At 34.8% G+C, this 19,568-nt stretch overlaps 1 protein-coding gene across 1 annotated transcript; it reads left to right on the forward strand.

The window, feature by feature from the left end:
• Positions 1-895: 895 nt before the first annotated feature.
• On the forward strand, positions 896-12,273 carry LOC106142300 (titin). The gene is made up of 11 exons (XM_060953727.1): positions 896-1,003; positions 1,193-2,122; positions 2,220-2,398; positions 3,370-3,621; positions 6,933-7,021; positions 7,431-7,562; positions 8,012-8,196; positions 9,360-9,657; positions 10,071-10,409; positions 11,225-11,516; positions 12,128-12,273. The coding sequence occupies exons 1-11, from the start codon at positions 952-954 to the stop codon at positions 12,221-12,223; spliced, it is 2,844 nt and encodes a 947-aa protein (XP_060809710.1). The 5' UTR covers positions 896-951; the 3' UTR covers positions 12,224-12,273.
• Positions 12,274-19,568: the final 7,295 nt, after the last annotated feature.

Raw genomic sequence — 19,568 nt, forward strand, 5'->3', positions numbered from 1 at the left:
TATCATTAAGCCAAACAGCTGAAGGTGGTCTAACAGTCTTTTCAAGACTGATTGCTGGCTCTGTCTACCCTGCAAAAGATATAGACGTGAGTATATGTATGTATGTAATAGAATAGCGATATTGCACTTAAAAAAATGATATGATTTCGTAGTCGTATCGCATTACCGGTCCTTTTCCGAGCAGTCTAAAAATGTCAAAAAAAAAAACAGAATTAAAGAATAAAAATTAAAACGTCATGGTAACACCACCATCAGTTGCGATTTTTCACTCCAAAATAAATTGCGACGAACGACTTAGTAATACTCGTATGACGTCAATTTGTGTCGTGTGTCGGAAAATTATATTTTCTAGGGTAAAATGTATTCATTCAAATTAGACGTTTCCGAGCGTTTGTATGCGTGAAAATTTTATTTCAATATATATAGTATTTGAATTTTGGAATATATTCGGGTTTTACTTTACAATTTGTTATCTATCAATTTTTTTTTACTATTATTTTATTTAACTAAACCCTTTATACCACTGTCTATAGTAACTTGTTCATAGCATTCTATTCATTATGTGGTATGTGGTTCCCGGCATCAATAAAAAAAAGAATAGAACCATTCCATCTCATTCCCATGAATGCCGTAAAAGGCGACTAAGGGATAGGCTTATTAACTTTGGATTCTTCTTTTAAGCGATGGGCTAGCAACCTGTTACTTTTTAATTCTCAATTCTATCATTTAGCCAAACAGCTGAACGTGGCCTATCAGTCTTTTCAAGATTGTTGGCTCTGTTTACCCCGCAAAGGATATAGACGTGATTATATGTATTTATGTATGTTGTGAATATATCTGTAGCTGCTGCGTGATTATTTTAATTTAGTTTTTTTTATTTCTTGTTGTAGGTAGACTGAAGAGTAAAATCTGACAAGATCAGTGTAAAAGAAGCCAACTACAGGCTGAAAAATGGATGCTACAGCTACTACCGACAGCGTCACATATGAAAAAAGGAATACACGTAAGTAGACGACTTAGTTATTGAGGGTAATTTTAGTTTTATTATAGTTATCCGATATAATTGAACTAATGCTTGTATTTAAATAATAAATACATCTTGTGGTTTTGACAAGGTAATTGTGTAAGTAAAATTTTACAGAATTAAAAAGAAAAGTTATATATAATTAACAAGAGAATTTTGATTTTTCAGAAGCTGTAAAACTCATAATGCCTTTTGAAATTGAAGAAAATCTAGAAGATGCAGTGGTAATGGAAGGGAGTACAGCCGAATTGGAATGTAAAGTAAACGCATACCAGTCTACAACTGTCTGGTACAAAGATGGAAGTCAGATAAAACCTAGCGATCGAATAAAAGCTGTAACCGATCGGAAATGGAGAAGACTTGAAATAGAAAATGTCACTGAAGAGGACAGTGGATTATACAGTGTGTTGATTAGAAACAGCTATGGGGCATTATACTCTAAAGCAAATTTACAAATAGGGTCAAAAAAATACCCAAGCATATATACCTGCCCTTCCCCAAGACAAGGTCTCTCAGTTGTTAAACAATTGTCAAATGTCGTGATAAATTCTGGGGAGAGAATAGAGTTAGAAGTAGAAATCAATTCTGATGTACTAGAATTTCAATGGTTTAAAGGGGATACAGAAATAAAACAGAATGAACGAACTATAATACTAAACAGCGCAAATTCGTCAGTTATCTCGATTCATTGTGCCAAAGTAACAGATACAGGAGTTTATACTGTTGTTGCTAAAACAAAATTTGGTGTAACATCTTCTACAACTCATGTTGAAGTTATAGATATGGATTTAAAGTCTTATCATAATGAAATGCCGATAATAGAAGAGGTTTTACCCGATAAAGTTGATGTAAATGAATTTGAAGAAGCGAGGCTTATCTGTAAAGTCCGTTATGACTCAAATACGGTTATAAAATGGTTTAAAAATGATGTTTTAATAGAGTGCAATGAAACATTAATAACTGAAGAGTATAGTGGTGAATACATAGGATTAAGAATACTTAATGCAACTCCATCTGATTCTGCAGAATACTCAGTGATATTAAAAAATATGTTAAGTGGTCACTCTGATTCTTCGGCGTCATTTGTTACTGTTACTCGTGAGTATCAAAAAATATGAGAAAAATTGAGATTTATTCCAAAGGCTTTGTTTGCCGAGCTGTCAGAATTTGATGACGAATTTGAACCTTCTTCCAGATAGCCCTATGTTGAGCCCTCCACTAGTTTTACTGCAGAGGCCGTTGGTGTCCTGCGTCGCATGTTGCGGCAGCAGTGTAACCTACGACTGTAGCTTTGAGCTCGTGGACACAAGGCTTTACTACGTGGTTTGGTTCGTCGGTCATTTCCGTATAGAGAGGAGCAATTCCCGGTTTGATGTGAGTATTTTTCTTTATATAGGGCGGTACAGTATGCAGAATCTAAAAAATATCTAAAATCTTTTCAATTTCAAAATTTTAATCATTATTATACAACACTTCAACTTCACTAAATGATTGTCATATCTTTTGGTTTCACAATATGGGTGACTTCAAATAAATTACTTAAAACGTATAGTTTATTAATACTTACCATTTATTTTTATTTTTTTTATTTTTCTACTATTGTTACTTGTGATGCATGTAAATGTAAGTGCGCGAACATCCTAATGTTTTGTTCTTGCGTTTGTGTTTAGTAGGTTAGCAGCGAGCGGCTTTATACGCAACTACCGACTTATTTTTATTTTATTGAAAATATGTATTTGAATGCTCACACCAACAAATGTACATATTTACTTTAAATGTTTTCTCTGTAAGTGAAATGTAAATTTCTTTGAGAAATAAAGTTCTTTAACCACAACTAAGTTTACGGCCGCTTCCAAAGCGTTAGTGTAGAAGAAGCGGTAACTGCTGAATTTTCTTCTTTGGAATCGTCTTTAAATCAAATCGGGTTATTTAAAGTAATAATTTATCATGTTTGAAATAATTTATCGTTAAAATATCATCAGTAAAGAAGACACAAGAAATGGTGAATGCTTAGGGTAAATACGAGTATGACGTCTTAATTCATTTAAAATTCGAGTTTCATTTGATAGCTTTAACTATCAGAAATCTGTGTACAATACTAGTTGACGATATACATATAATTCCTATAAAGTCAAGTAGGTACCTAGAAAATGGCATTTCTATCAACTCATAATATTCCGATTTCTATAGTAAAAAGTCTGCTTTAAAGATTATGGCACAATAGATTTATTTATTTTACACGTAAAACTACATCAGGTAGACTTAATGTCATAATTCATTTTCTGCCAGTCGAACCTTATTAACTAAACTAAGATCAAAATTACCAGAAATTATATTCCTTGCAGGTTGTGTGCCATGACGGAGAATTCCTTCTTCACATAAAGAAACTAGAGCCGTCGATGTCCGGGGAAGTAGTCTGTGAATTACGCAAGGCTTTGCCCAGCAAGAGATCGATATTCGTCTCCAGTGCATCAGCACATTTAGCCGTGGTGCCACCATCAGTACTCGAGGATGTGAAGAAGATGTATCCAGGGTCGAAACCACCGCATCATATAAGGTTTCAGGATCCTGATCTTGGCGTTTTAGCCTCTGGTACGGTAAGTTGTTTTTCTATTTTTGATGCTCTCGGCGATTTCACTTTGCTTAGAAACTTTATGGATGATGAAACTTTCGTGAAGGGTTAAGAATGTGGATTAAACGAATGATGTACAATCGATCGAGTTAGCCTCGAAGTAAGTTCGAGACTCGTGTTGCGAGATACTAACTCAACGATACTATATTTTTATATAATACATCTTATATAATTAAACGTCCAAGACCCAAGCTGATCGGAAAAAGTTCTTTTCTCATCATGCCCTGGCCGGGATTCGAACCCGGGACGTACTATGCCTCAGACAAGCGCACTACTGCTGTGCCAACGGAGACCTTAAAATGTATACTTACTTCTTGCGCGGGACAAGTATCGGTGGAATTTTTTTTATGTATTTTTTTTTATATGCTATCGCGAATGTTCTCATGTGTTTGACATTGTATTGTACTAATTAGTAACTGTAGATGAAGTTATTTTTGTCTAATTTTTTTTGATCTTCTCATACAAGTGCGTCGTATTATAAAACATACATAAAATCGCACCTCTTTTCCGAAGGGGTAGGCAGAGACCACATCTTTCCAATTGCTAAAACCCGTGTTTTCTTCATTCTTCTTTCGCTTCATCCACATCAACACACCTACATAAAATACATAATAATAGGTAAATAAATACCAAAGTCAGTTTGTTTGTTTCATTATCATCTGAACCAATCTTCTTCAAAACTTCAAACGAGAGTAAGAGTCGAAGAGAGAGAGAAAAGTAAGAGTCTGGAGAGGGACATATGGTATTATTCGTCCCGGTAAAAACTAAAGAGGCGTGATTTTATGTATGTATGTAAAAACTATAATTCCCTTGGGATTTTTCGAAATACCTGTGTCCTTTTGTAGGTAGCGCTAAATTTGCGCAAGCGAAGTCGCCGGTAAAAGTTAGTTGACTCACAAAAATACAGGAATTACGCTCGGCAGAGGCGAAAAACCGGATATTACAAGTTTGTTATCTCCATAACTCGTAATTAACGTTTCTTGGAATTAGTTATATGCCTCGTGTTTTTGTTCCGAACATTATTATCAGAATCGAATACTCGTATAGTTAAAACATTTATAATCGAGACAACAAGTAAGAGTTACCGACTTCACAATATATCGATAAGAGAGTAGACAATGCACATTCGTTCACATTTCGTTCAAACCTAACTTAAGTTCTATCTAATATTATTTAAAAAAAAATATTCTAAATTACAAACTAAAAAGATTATTATTTAAATTTTGACCCTTAGGAAGGGTTAAAAATAGGATTCGTGTATATATTTATTGAACAAAGAAGAATTATAGAACGTTAGTTGTATCTAGAGGGAACAATCCCTCAAAGACTGAAATACCACGTTCAGCTGTATGGCTTCATGATGGCATTGAGATTCAATTCAAATAGTGACTGACAGGTTGCTAGCCCATCGCCTAAACAGAATAATCCCAAGTATAAGCCTATCACTTAATCGCCTTTTACGACATCCATGAGAAAGAGAAATTTTGTTTGGACGCGCTTATCTCAGGAACTACTGGTTCGAATTGAAAAATTATTTTTTTGTTATATAGACCATTTATCGAGGAAGGCTTTAGGCTATATAACATCACGCTGCAACTATTAGGAGCGAAGAAAGAATGGAAAATGTGAAAAAATGGGGTAAATTATTCATCCTTGAGGGCTTCATTGATGCCCGAAATAACCATTCCACGCGGACGAAGTCGTGGGCACAGCTAGTTTGATTATAATGTTTTTGAGTCACATGTAAAATCTAGTGAACTATATTTTCAAACAATAAGTCTAGGACAAATATCCCACTGTTAATCGTATTTCAATAGCTCTGAGATCACGATATGACATAATTTACAAATGAATATGAATAACATTCTGTAATTTCTCGTGATCTTTTGTAAAACTATTGTTAACCTTGGGATTCCTCCTGTAGGCGATATACATATAGTGAACAAATATAATTTGGATATTTTATTTGTTCACTATATAAACATTTCCTAAGGATTATAACTCAATTTTGTTTTTTTTTTTCATTTATTCTGGCACATTTATCTGTCTGTGTGTGTAGCGTAATAAAAAAAAAAACTCAGACAAGAGTCTACGGTACATGCTCGAGTTAGGATTTGAATCTAGAATAGAATAGATTTATTTTCAAAAATTGGATACAAAGCATCACTTGTTGACGTCACATCACTTAAATCTAATTATAACTACGTCCGCTTCCAAAGCGCATGTGTAGAAGAAACGGCGGAACAAACTACACTGCACCATTTTCATCGGACGTCAATTTACAAATAAAGATCTTTTAAATCTAAATCGTGGACGAATGCACATTGTCTATGTTAATAAAAAAAAATGAACCCTTGTCACAAAACACATTACTAACGCACTTTACTTTTTTTATCTAATAAAAATGGATAATTGTGAAATTAGTCTAGACTTTCTATGTAAAGAAAATTGAAGATTATTTTTCTACGAACATCTTCAGACGTTAACAAGTAGCTCGATTCGGAATAGATCTATTTTTCTTGGAATTATGAACAAAACACTTTATACTTTTTTTTTTTGGAGCGAACGTGCTTTTCTTAAAGCTCATTATTTTTCATTTGTTTTTCTCTCTCAGACTTTTTAAGTGTTGCTGTTGATCGGCTAATTGGCTCTTGTCAGAATTTAGACAATAATTTTATGATATTCACATTTATACATACATACATACATATAATCACGTCTATATCCCTTGCGGGGTAGACAGAGCCAACAGTCTTGAAAAGACTGATAAGCCACGTTCAGCTGTTTGGCTTTATGATGGAATTGAGATTCAAATAGTGACAGGTTGCTAGCCCATCGCCTAAAAGAATGGCGTAAAAGGCGACTAAGGGATAGGCTTACAAACTTGGGATTCTTTCTTAGGCGACGGGCTAGCAACTTCTCACGTAGGAGACAGAGCCAACAGTCTCGAAAAGACTGAAATGCCACGCTCAGCTGTTTGGCTTAATGATAGAATTGAGATTCAAATAAATCATTTATATATATCATAGCATTTCAGTCTTTTCGAGACTGTTGGCTCTGTCTTCAACGTAAAGTTTTTATATGCCACATATTATTAGTTATATATACATACATACATAAAATCACGCCTCTTTCCCGGAGGGGTAGGCAGAGACTACCTCTTTCCACTTGCCACGATCTCTGCATACTTTCTTCGCTTCATCCGTTATATATGTTTGCTTTTATTATATATTAGTTACATATATATTCAGTAATTAAATTATATAATTGTTTCAGACACATTTAAACGGATCTAATACCAATGGTCATGAAAACGGCGAGAAATGTTCACCGGATGATTTTTTAATGCAAATTAAGTACTGCAGGTTAGTGCCTTCATAAATTTAATTGCGCCGTGCGGTTCCCGGCATCAATAGAAAAAAAGAATAGGACCACTCCATCTCTCTCCCATGGATGTCGTAAAAAGCGACTAAGGGGTAGGCTTATAAACTTGGGATTCTTCATTTAGGCGATGAGCTAGGAACCTGTCACTATTTGAATCTCAATTCTATCATTTAGCCAAACAGCTGAACGTGGCCATTCAGTCATTTAAAGTCTGTTGGCTCTGTCTACCCCGTAAGGGATAAAGACGTGATCATATGTACACGTAACTAAGTAATGGAAAAGTTTTACTTAATTGCTAGTCTATCGTGTAAAAATTCATCCCATCAAGCGTAAGTCTTTCCCTTAATTGGCTTCAACAAGCCTGCTGACGTCCAACATGTTCTGTTTCAGGTTGGAAAACGATAATTTCTATTACTTAGATGTGTTGAGATCAGAATTAATGGCGTCAGTTCAAGTCACGGTTAAAAACAAAGAATCAGATGTCACGAGAAACAGCCAGGTGAAAACAGTATTGGTGGAATGGTAAGTACACATGGCGGGGTAGGCAGAGGCTGCAGTGTAGTTTGTTCCGCCGCTTCTTCTACACATGCGCTTCGGAAGCGGTAGTAGTTATAATTAGATTTAAGTGATGTGACGTCAATAAGTGATACCTTGTATCCAATTTTTATATAAATCTATTCTATGCCGTGTGGTTCCCGGCACCAATACAAAAAAGAATAGGACCACTCTATCCCTTTCCCATGGATGTCGTATAAGGCGACTAAGGGATAGGCTTACACACTTGGGATTCTTTTTTAGGCGATGGGCTAGCAACCTGACACTATTACTGAATCTCAATTCTATCATTAAGCCTAATAGCTGAACGTGGCCAGTCTTTTCAAGACTGTTGGCTCTGTCTACCCCGCGAGGGATATAGACGTGACCATATGTATGTATGTATGTTTAATTGTGTTAAAACTATTCGTTACTAGGCCGGACCCTCACCTTCAGACCTGGTATGCCATAGACCTAAAAAACCAGGAATTCTTAGAAGTGGGCGTGTCAAGTTATCCGTCCTTCGAGATACATGATCCTCTTGTGGGAAAACCCTTGGAGTTCCGTATAAGGGCAGCAGTACCTATGGACGGGCGTCTTAGTGAAGTTCAGATAAGTATAGGTAAGAAAGAGGTGACGCTTTTTGTTATATAAATAAATGCAATGTTGACCTCAATATAAATAAACACTGTCACTATTTGAATCTCAATTCTGTCAGTCTTTTCAAGACTGTCCGCTCTGTCTACCCCGCAAGGGATATAGACGTGATTATAATTATGTATGTATGTAAATGTAATAGATCTTGTTAACTCCCGTTCCCGCGGGAAATTTGGGATATACCTTAGTGCTCATTTACACTCCCCAGAGAGCCTACTAGCTTCATACGCTCAGTATGTTCAGCTATACGTTATCTTACAGTCCGTAAAATAAATATATACGGGATAAATTACACTGATTGAGTTAGCCTCGAAGTAAGTTCGAGACTTGTGTTACGAGATACTAACTCAACGATACTATATTTTATTATGAATACATACAAATATAGATAAACATCCAAGACCCAGGCCAATCAGAGAAAGTTCGTTTCTCATCTTGTCTTGGCCGGAATTCGAACCCGGGACCCCCGGTGTCACAGACAAGCGTACTACCGCTGCGCCACACAGGCCGCCAATAAATAAATATGTAACAATTGTTATACCCCGCAAGGGATGTAGACGTGAATATATGTACCTATGTATGTTATAATTATGCCACCAAGGAAGTATGCAGAGATCGTGGCAAGTGGAAAGATGTAGTCTCTGCCTACCCCTCCGGGAAAGAGGCGTGGTTTTATGTATGTATGTAAGTAAGTTAATATAGTGAATGATCTTTTTGTGTCCACAGAATGAATCAGTGCTTTTGACGTGTTTTTGCAAATTAATAATACAAATCTATATACGGATTCGAATCTCGGCCAGGGCATGATGAGAAACGAACTTCCTCTGATTGGCCTGGGTCTTGGATGTATCTATTATAAGGATATTGTAAAATATATAGTATCCTTGGGTTAGGATCTATGGTCCCTAGTGTAGTATCATTGTTTTAATACCTGTTTTAATTATCCTTTATATTTTTTCTTCGCTAGCAGATCAATAAGACTAATAATTTATAATAATTTGCATGCTATAATAAATGGCTGACCGGGAGGAAATATGTTTGTTTTACACCTTTCGTAAACCCTAGTCAAAAGCAAATAAATATTCTATTCTATTCTAATAAAAGCATTTGTCTTGTTCCCAAATCCAGCTCCAACCTCGCCCGCAGCAAAAGTTCGCACTTTGAAAGAGATGGCCTCCTTCGACTCCTGTTTCCTAAACACTGGTCACGTGATAGGCAGTGGGGCTTTCGGCAGCGTCGTTCTAGTCCTGGACAAGTCTCCCCCCCAGCAGTTCTACGCCGCCAAGTTCTTGAAGACCAGGATACAGAAGAAAAGGGAGAGAGCGCAGAGGGAGTATGACATAATGAAGGAGCTGAACCACGCGAAAGTGGTGGAACTGATTGACGCTTTTGTGGCTGATGGGTCGTTTGTGTTCGTTATGGATTTGTAAGTTTACTTTATAATAATTATACATACATACATTCACATAATCACGTCTGTATCCCTTGCGGGATAGACAGATCCAACAGTCTTTAAAAGACTGATAGATCACGTTCAGCTGTTTGGCTTAATGATAGAATTGAGATTCAAATAGTGACTAGGTTGGTTGCTAGCCCATCGCCCATATGAAGAATTTCAAGTTTATAAGCCTATCCCTTTGTCGCCTACTACGACACCCATGTGAAAAAGATGGAGTGGTCCTATTCTTTTACTTTTGGTACCAGGAACCACACAGCACATATTTTTTTTTAGGTGGAATATTCCTCTTATCACTTAAATCACTTAAAACACAACGCAATTCACCAGATGAAGGAACTTGTTCCTTGAATGTGAAAAGTAAACTCATGGCTTATTTTCAGTCTGTGGGGGGGTGAACTCTTCGACAGGATAGTGGAAGAGGAGCACATCAAAGAAAGCGATGTAGTGCCATATGTACGTCAGATATGTGAAGCCCTGCAATATCTCCATCGGCTCAAAATTGCACATTTGGATCTTAAACCTGAGAACATCATCTGCCTCAGTCCAAACTCGACTCAGATCAAGATAGTGGACTTTGGTATCGCCAGGGTGCTGGAGGAAGGTCACGTGACCCGTATCATGTATGGAACAAGGGATTATGTGGCTCCTGAAGTGCTGAACTTCGAGCAGGTGACCTTCGCGAGCGATATGTGGAGTATGGGAGTCGTCACGTATATGCTGTAAGTTTTGCAACCTTTGTCGTCCTTTTTACCATGGCGATAGATTATGGTTTCAGTCATTTGCTCAAACCTTTTCATGCTTTCACGACGACTATGACTCTTTTCACAATCACGCTTTGTCATTGATTCATCATCATTAAAGCATTAGACCCAGTTGTGTCCTCACTTCTCTGGAGAGGATCCTGGGGTTCATCGAAGACTACGATCCTGGGTGAGATATATCAAGGTCTTACACGAAGCGACTCCTGTTTTAACTCCGTAACCTTTGCAGGGGAAATAACTCATAATTAATCAGGTCAGGATCATATTGGTCTATCAAATAAACATTCAACGCAATCTTGATGATATGAATGTGCAAGTTTCCTTCACCGCTTTGACACTGTCAACTGCAAATATTTTCCTTACCTCAAGAGCAATTATTTTTTCATTCACCGGTTTTGATCCCCGGTCAGATCATGATGGAAAACGACCTTTTTTCTGATAGGCCTGGGTCATGTATGTTCATCTGTATAAGTATATATTGTTAAATATAGTATCGTCGAGTTAGTGTCTCGTAAGAGAGGTAATTTGTCCCATATATATTTATTTACATACATACATACATAAAATCACGCCTCTTTCCCGGACTGGTAGGCAGGGACTACCTCTTTCCAGTTGCCACGATCTCTGCATATTTCCTTCGCTTCATCCACATTCATAACTCTCTTCATGCAAGCTCGGCGGTTTCGGGTACTCTCGACCTGACCCTTTACCAGGACGTCCTTAATTTGATCAAGATACGTTCGTCTAGGTCTATATATTTATTTATTTGCCAGATTATCAGGAGTCATGCCATTTGCTGGAGACACCTGGCCTGCTAGGTCAGCCAACATAACCAGGGCAAATTACAACTACGACGAGACAGCGTTCAAGGACATCTCCGACCTGGCCAAGGATTTCGTCGACCACCTCCTGATCTTGGGGGCAGAGAAGAGGATGACTGCTGCAGATTCCCTGAACCATAGGTGGATAGTCGATGGGCCACCAAAGGGTGCTAAGGCTGGTCATATGAGAAGGGCTCGAGAGAATCTTAAGTCCTACCTGGCTAATTACAGGGCTAGATGGCAGGTTAGTTGCTTGAATGCAGTTACTACTTAACTTTCTTTTCAAAGATGCGCTTTGTCGTTATTATTGGTATCGTCCAAGCGTTAATCCCAGTTGCATCCTCACCCCCTTGGAGAGCAGCCCCGGTGTTCCTTTGTGACTAAGATCTTAAAGTTGTCAAGTCAGGTCAAATTCAGTTTTAAGACAAAGTCGAAGACTTCTACCTAATCTTCACACTGGATTGTGGTAATACATCCAGTTGCTTGAAATACGTGCGGGTTTCTTCACGAGATATTCCTTGTCAGTTTAAAGTTTATATATATTTCGAACTAGCCATGAAAAGAAGTCAAAAGACATAATAGTTCGTTTTACCTTACATTAGTTTCTTTTTGGCGCCCAGTGGTTGACGGCACCAATTTAAAAAAATAGGACCGCTCCTTCTATTTCCTATGGATTATTACTATTTGAATCTCAATTCTATCATCAAGCCAAAAAGCTGAACGTGGCCCTATCAGTCTTTTCGATACTATTGGCTCCGACTGGGGTAGCCGGAGCAAGGGATATAGACGTGATTATATGTATGTATATAAGTCTAGCTTACGAGTATGATTGAAAATACAAATTTTGCACTTCAGAGAGCTGGTAACGTGATGATAGCAGCCCACAGACTGAGAACTCAAGCCAGCAATAGAAGCAGTCTGGAAAGAGCTTCACCTGACACTGACACCTAGACTGACCTGTCAATCATAGATGTAGAAGACTTCCCATTCTTAACCATAGACAAAGAACATTCCTTAATCTAAAAAAAAAATATTTATTTTAAAAAAAAAGGACAAATATTTCAAAAGAACAATGTTTAAATTTTTCGTCGCGTGCGGCGTAGAAAGATAAAAGATAAGATAAAAATATTTATGTCACTACAATACATCCACACTTATAAAATTCTAATCTCAACCATAGATTCTGATTTCATCATTAAATAATAACATTTAATCAGCTGCCTTGTTTCCTTAATTATGTTTTTAACTGTATCTAAAATACTTGTTATATTTGGACCCATTGATTCTGCTAATATTATAAATGAGAAAGTTTGTATGTCAGGATGTCAGTATGCATGTTTGTTACACTTTCACGCAAAAACTACTGAACCGATTACGACTAAATTTGGTATGTAGGTAGCTGTAGACCCAGAATAACATATAGGCTACTTTTTATCCCGGTGTTCCCGCGGGATTGATTGATTGGCGGCCTCTAGTTATAATTAAATAAATTTATTTTCATTTTTCGTTAAATGGATATTCATTTGCAAAGATTTTTGTTTCCGTTTCGATCGCTTATTATTACTTAATCTTCTTATTTAAAAATTCTCGTGTCACAATGTTCGTTCCCGTTATCCACCGAAACGGCTTGACCGATTCTCATACAATTTTGTAGAGCATATTGAGTAGATCTGAGAATCGGAAACATCTATTTTTCATACCCCTTAGTGATAAGGGTTGTTCATCCTGAACATTTTTTTTAAACTAGAAATTACTTAAAAAATATTTATATGGCAAAACGTTTGCCGGGACATCTAGTAATATAATTATATAATTTAAGTCAAGTAAGTAATAATTTATGAGACTCTATTGTAAATATAATTAAGTTATATTTGTTAAAGGTAATATTTTATTTGTACATAGAATTAAGTTAACGTTTGCATAATATCTAGATAGCTATAAACTACTACCTATTCGAAATTGAGAATATAATCTAAAAAGGTGTAGCACCATCCATCCATATAAATATCATAAATGTGAAATTGTGTTTATTGGTTCGGATTTCAACATCAAGTGAACTGACCACCATGAAATTTTTATTTATTTTTTATATAATTTGAAATATGAAAGGACATAGGGTACTTTTCAAAAATAAAATCCCTACCAGAGATTTGACAGCTTGTTATAGTTTTTTTAAGTTAAAGAAGTGTTGCAACTCACACTAATTATATCTGGTTTCTTTTAAATAACTTTATTTTTAAATATATCGTAAAAAATAATATTAATAATTATGCATTTTTTATTTGAATCTCTTCTATTTATTATATCAATATATAGAAGTACACTATATCTAAAACAAAAACTTAAATAATTTATTGAATTAAAAATAAAACAAAATATTCATATACATTTATTTGCCGTGCCGTATAGTGCTGTGTGGTTCCCGACACCAATACAAAAAGAATAGGACCACTCCATCTCTTTCCCATGGATGTCGTAAAAGGCGACTAAGGGATAGGCTTACAAACTTGGGATTCTTTTAAGGGCGATGGGCTAACAACCTGTCATTATTTGAATCTCAATTTTATCTTAAAGCCAAATAGCTGAACGTGGCCTATCAGTCTTTGCTAGACTGTTGGCTCTGTCTACCCCGCAAGGGATATAGACGTGATTATATGTATGTATGTATGTATTTATTTGCCAACTAAGTGAAGGTACATAGGTCTTAAAATAATTGAAATAAGGAATGGAGTTTAACTTGGCAACCTTTTACAGGTGTAGCAAACAATGTCTTTGTTCAGTATTTTAATTAAACGAAAGATTCATGTATTACCTTTATATGTTTTTGGAAATTCGAATGATATTTTTAAGTGAGTAAAATTATATCTAATTAATAAAATATTTGACTAGTAAAAAGTTTGAATTTTATTTCCAACAAACCAATCTCCTTTTCCGATACATCCTTCGTTAAGTCGGGTAATTATTTATACTGAACTCACTCAAGTGTCGTGTGGTTCCCGGCACCAATACAAAAAAGAATAGAACCACTCCATCTATTTCCCACGGATGTCGTAAAAGGCGACTAAGGGATAGGCTTATAAACTTGGGATTCCTCTTTTAGGCGATGGGCTAGCAACCTGTCACTATTTGAATCTCAATTCTGTCACAAAGCCAAACAGCTGAACGTGGCCATTCAGTCTTTTCAAGTCTGTTGGCTCTGTCTACCCCGCAAGGGATATAGACGTGATCATATGTATGTATGTATGTATGTCCCTTTAGTTCTGTACGTGTAGACGGTACCTATTACGCCTTTCGTGGACATGCCATCAACGAGAGTTATTATCCATGATTATTAAACTAAGTAAAAGAACTTATGTGGATGAAGCGAAGGAAGTATGCGAAGATCGCGGCTAGTGGAAAAATGTAGTCTCTGCTTACCACTTCGGGAAAAAGGCGTGCTTTTATGTGTATGTATGTATGTATGTGAAAGAGCTTACTCTCATAATTTTGTACATAATACATAAGTCTTGGTTGCGTTTTCACCTGGAGGGAAAATCGCTCGAGTTACGCCTGTGACCACGATTATGAGTTATGTAAGGTTTTATACGAAGCGAAGAATATTTTATTTTAACTACTGTCATTTTATTTGTTTATAAATATTACATACAATTGTTTATAATTAATTATAATTTTTTTTAACTTATTTTATTTGCATTTTTTATATTAAGGTTAATTAATTCATTAAAGTATAGATTGATTTTTATTTTTAAATTTTGATTGCGTTTTGATTTTTAATTTAATATTGATTTAATTTTATCTATTTGATTTTATTGAAAATTGTATATGGATCTTTCTTGTCTGAAATAAATGAAAAAATAATTATTTATTTATTTATTTAGAAGCGACACCCGTCTGACCTCCGTAAAGTTTGGAAGGGAATCAAAACCATTGGATCATGATTACATACCAGTTGCTTGCTCCCTCAATCACCTTCAATAATTGAGTGCTATAGTTCCTGTTTGTTTACGCTACTCGGCAGGACTTGGAGACGGTAAGTCTTACGGCGGCAACAAACGTCTTCAAGAGTCACTTGGCCTTGGCGTCAGACGTCGTCAGTAAAATTAAAAATATGAAACTTCTCACGATGATACACAAAGTGGCAGAAGTGACGTCACTTGGCGTGTATGTAGTAGTGAGAGAGGGAGAGAGACCCGATCCCAACTATGATCAGGATTGGAAAAAAGAGGGAGATTGGTAGTTGTCAGGTAATTGATAGAATTTAAAGGCTTCACAATAAAAATTATAATAAAGACGTCGGGACGTGACGACCCCATCGCCCCCTGGGTCACCTTCCCAGTGCAATCAGTCTCCGCAGGGCAGCTTGTGGCGAGCTGTTGGGGAGTAGCGACCCCACGGACCTGAGTGCTCCCAGGGGAGGCCCCTGTTCCTCGCCTCCGATCTTCCTTCGCCAAGGTCGGAGTGGAAACCGATGAGGGACAGGACCCCTACCTTTGGCTTGCCTTGACCGGCCGGTCAGAGTGGAGTCGCGAGAGCTATACGCTCGAAGGATGGAAGTGTAAAATGTCATAACGCCGGGGGTACCAGGTGGGGTTTTGGCAGGAGAATAAGATCAACTTCTCCAAAGGGCCTCTACGTGTTGGATTTATATCCCCACGCAAGCCTCTCAAAAATCCGGGGTGTATAGACCCGTGAAATCTAAGAGGAGAAACAGAATAATAATAATAAACACCATATCTACACCCAGAAACATTAACTTTATTAACTTTATTGTCTTAAAATTAGGTTGTAGGACCTAGAAATTAAAATAATATATAACCTTATATTATTCCGAATTCTTTGTCACAGACATCGAATAAATTACAAAAATGATTAAAATTGATGTACTGAGGTAATTTTATATAAAAAAGAAAATTATAGAATCTACCAAAATAATATTTAGACCAATTAAATTATATTTTTAATGTACATAATTTTTGTTTAATTTTTTTGTTCACTTTGTATAATTGTGAAAAAAAATTGCATTGAAAATAATAAGTTGACACAATTTAAGACCTAGATACAGTTACAGTTTTAAAGTCGCTATAGTACTCGTTTATTATTTTAAGTATAAGATGATAAATACACGATTGTTTTAACAATCAATTAGTTCTTATAAATAATTTAGTAAAATAGTACATTTCATCATTTTTCTTAACTTAAGGTTATTACTATTGTGCTTTCTATTTATTACGTAAGTCAATTAAAATATTCTATAGTTTTCATAATTATTTCGTTAATAAATCGTAACTATCTAAAATAAAATGTACAATTGAGTTGAAATAAAAACTAAACTAAACTTAAAAGTTTATTTATTATTAAAGTTCTTACAGAATACATACATTGGGGTTCGGTAAAATATTTTTTTTTTGAAGAATTTTTCAAGACTGCCATAAAATGCACGCCTGTCACCCTTTCCATCATGTCTCCTATCTCGGGTCTGCTGGGAGAGATTTTTTTGAAATAAGCAGAACCTTTGTTATTTTGTTTCTTGTGTTTATCAGTCTTGATGTTTTCTGTGTACATAAATAAGTAAATAAATAAAATAATCTTACGTAATAAATTGGATCGCACTGGCCTAAAACATCAATTCATACCTAAATTAATTTATTTATATGGCAACCTATCTACAAATTGATTTTGATACGTTATCAAATTCCAGATATAAAAACAATTGCAATAATATGCATCGAATAATATTATCAACATATAATATGACCTACATCGAGTATCATTTTCTTTTTCTTAAATCTATCTATGTCTACAGAATATGGCTTATGTATTATATATATGTTATATATGGCTTGATTGGTATTGATAATCCTATTGGATTATTTAAAGAGGGTAAAATGGCAGTAGCTTTTAATATTACACAATAATTAATTTTCATTCATAACATTAAATATTTTTGATGTAATTAATTCATTCAATTAAACACTGACTTTGACAGTAATTTTTTTAACTTATTAAAATATTATGTTTAACAAATAATAATAAATTATAAAAGGCAATATAATATAGATTTAATAGTAATATCATATTTTTTTAATCCTTAATACATCTTTGAATTTTGAATTTTTTTAATGAAAGGTAAAATTAATTATAAAAAAATCATAATACCTAATAAGTATTTTTACTATATAGCTTATTCATTTATCAATGACTATATACCTACTAATGACTAATGACATAAAACCTTAAACAATTACGAACTTACCTAAAGGATTTTTTTATTATTTGACATATTATGACATAATCTACTAAGGTAACTATTATCTAGGTGTTCATCTTATATGATGATCCATTTCTCCTATGTAATTTATTGCTACAGAATACGCAAGTACTAAATGTAATGTTTCACTAATAATATTGTTCTATATGTACAATTATTGATAAGATTTTCTTATTCAAGTTATTATAAATATAACTTACCTACTTAAGTTATTAATTTAAATATAACATGAAATTGATTTGCAAAACAAATAATAATAAATTACTTAAGTTGAAATAAAAAATTATTCCTCCGGGCATTTTCCGGCCCGGTGTAGTCCTCTTGATTGGACTGGTTGAGACATGTTTTACCTGGACTCCTTAAAGTTGCGACTTACGCAAAATTTGGAAAAACATAACCCAATTTGGACAATGTTGAAACTGTATTAAGTGAACGTCCCTGTTCCTTTAATAATCCGTGAGAATAAGTTGTTCTATTCTTAAGTGCTGGAAACCACACGGTACAAGCAAATACAATGAAAGTATTATTAACTAGAGGCCGCCCGCGACTTCGTCCGCGTGGAATCAATCCCGCGGGAACTCCGGGATAAAAAGTAGTCTATATGTTATTCTGGGTCTTCAGCTACGTACATACTTCATCTTAATCGGTTCAGTAGTATTTGCGTGAAAGAGTAACAAACCATACTGACATCCTGACACTACTCACAAACTTTCGAATTTATAATATTAGTAGGCTATTTAAAAAACCGACTTAAGCTGGTAGTAAACATTTGGTTTTAAAAATAAATTCAAAACATGTATAATATAAATAAATAGAATAAAAAACAGATTCTCTTATACTAATCGTACTAAATTACAATATTTTTAATATTTCATTGAACGAAGGCAACCACTAGCCACATTCATTTCCGTACAATGCGTGCGCGCATCTTTCCTTTCTTATCACACATTTCCGCCCATCTTCAAAATGTTGCTAAAATTAATGAATGGAGTCCAGATAACTGATTTAAACAAAAGCCTATTTATAAATAATACAGGTATTTATAAATAATACATGTTACATACTTATATAAACTATTATTTTTTATATAAATATTTTCCTATGTCTAGTTCACTCATACCAAATAAATTCCACAGCACACGATAAATGTTTGACCAATCACACGTTTGTATATTTAGTTTCGCATCTTTTTTTTTATTTTATGATTCCTTTTTTTTTAAACTATTTCTACTTTTACTTGTTATTATATACATCAAGTTTTTCTTTATACATTCAATTCATGAGGCAGTTTTGTTGTTTGCTATTGATAGAGGGAAAACGAGGTTTTCCCGAAATTTCTAGAAGTAACTACAACGAAAGAATTTCCACGAGCATTCTCGAAAAGATTATATATATATAAGTTATTCTATGTTTATTCATATTACCTAAATTACTAAACGTGCTTCCGCCACCAGTTATTTTATAAAATATTAAGATCTTAAAAGCCAAGCATTTATTTCGCTTCCCGATGTTAAACTATTATCAGATATTTATATCATCGTTGACAGTGCGCATGAGTACTGAAACTTTCTACTTATAACTAACAGATCTACATTCCATAGTGAAAATAAAGATAATACATACATTTGGCAGAATTTTATAATTTTGTTTTTAAATGATAATGTTTAATAAAATTTAAATAAAGGTAGCTATTTAGATTCATCAATTTTACATACAATTTCACCTATTTGTTGAGTTAATAAATAGTTAGGTGTTCGTTATCATGTTGACAAAAATATGTATATTCCGCGCAGGCGCATGTTGGAGAATAAAACTAGATATATTGTAACTAGTTAACTATATTGTAGTCTAGTGACTATATAGCGATTATATAAGTAAAATAATTAATGCATAATGCTGTTATGGTGCTGTTGCTGATTAGTCAGTCAGTCAGTTGTTTTTTGCACATAAGTAATTTATAAAGTCAGTATTAAATATTCAAAAAATTTTTGAATGACTAAATAATTTAAATGCAAACTGATTTTAATG

This window comes from Amyelois transitella, chromosome Z (genome assembly GCF_032362555.1).
Source record: "Amyelois transitella isolate CPQ chromosome Z, ilAmyTran1.1, whole genome shotgun sequence".
NCBI classification, from domain to species: domain Eukaryota; kingdom Metazoa; phylum Arthropoda; class Insecta; order Lepidoptera; family Pyralidae; genus Amyelois; species Amyelois transitella.

Excerpts from the sequence above, each read along its gene's own strand:
- LOC106142300 (XM_060953727.1), top strand. The coding sequence starts at position 952 with ATGGATGCTACAGCTACTACCGACAGCGTCACATATGAAAAAAGGAAT. Across the intron at positions 2,123-2,219 it reads GTCATTTGTTACTGTTACTC|ATAGCCCTATGTTGAGCCCT; the intron begins GTGAGTATCAAA and ends ACCTTCTTCCAG. Across the intron at positions 11,517-12,127 it reads ATTACAGGGCTAGATGGCAG|AGAGCTGGTAACGTGATGAT; the intron begins GTTAGTTGCTTG and ends TTTGCACTTCAG.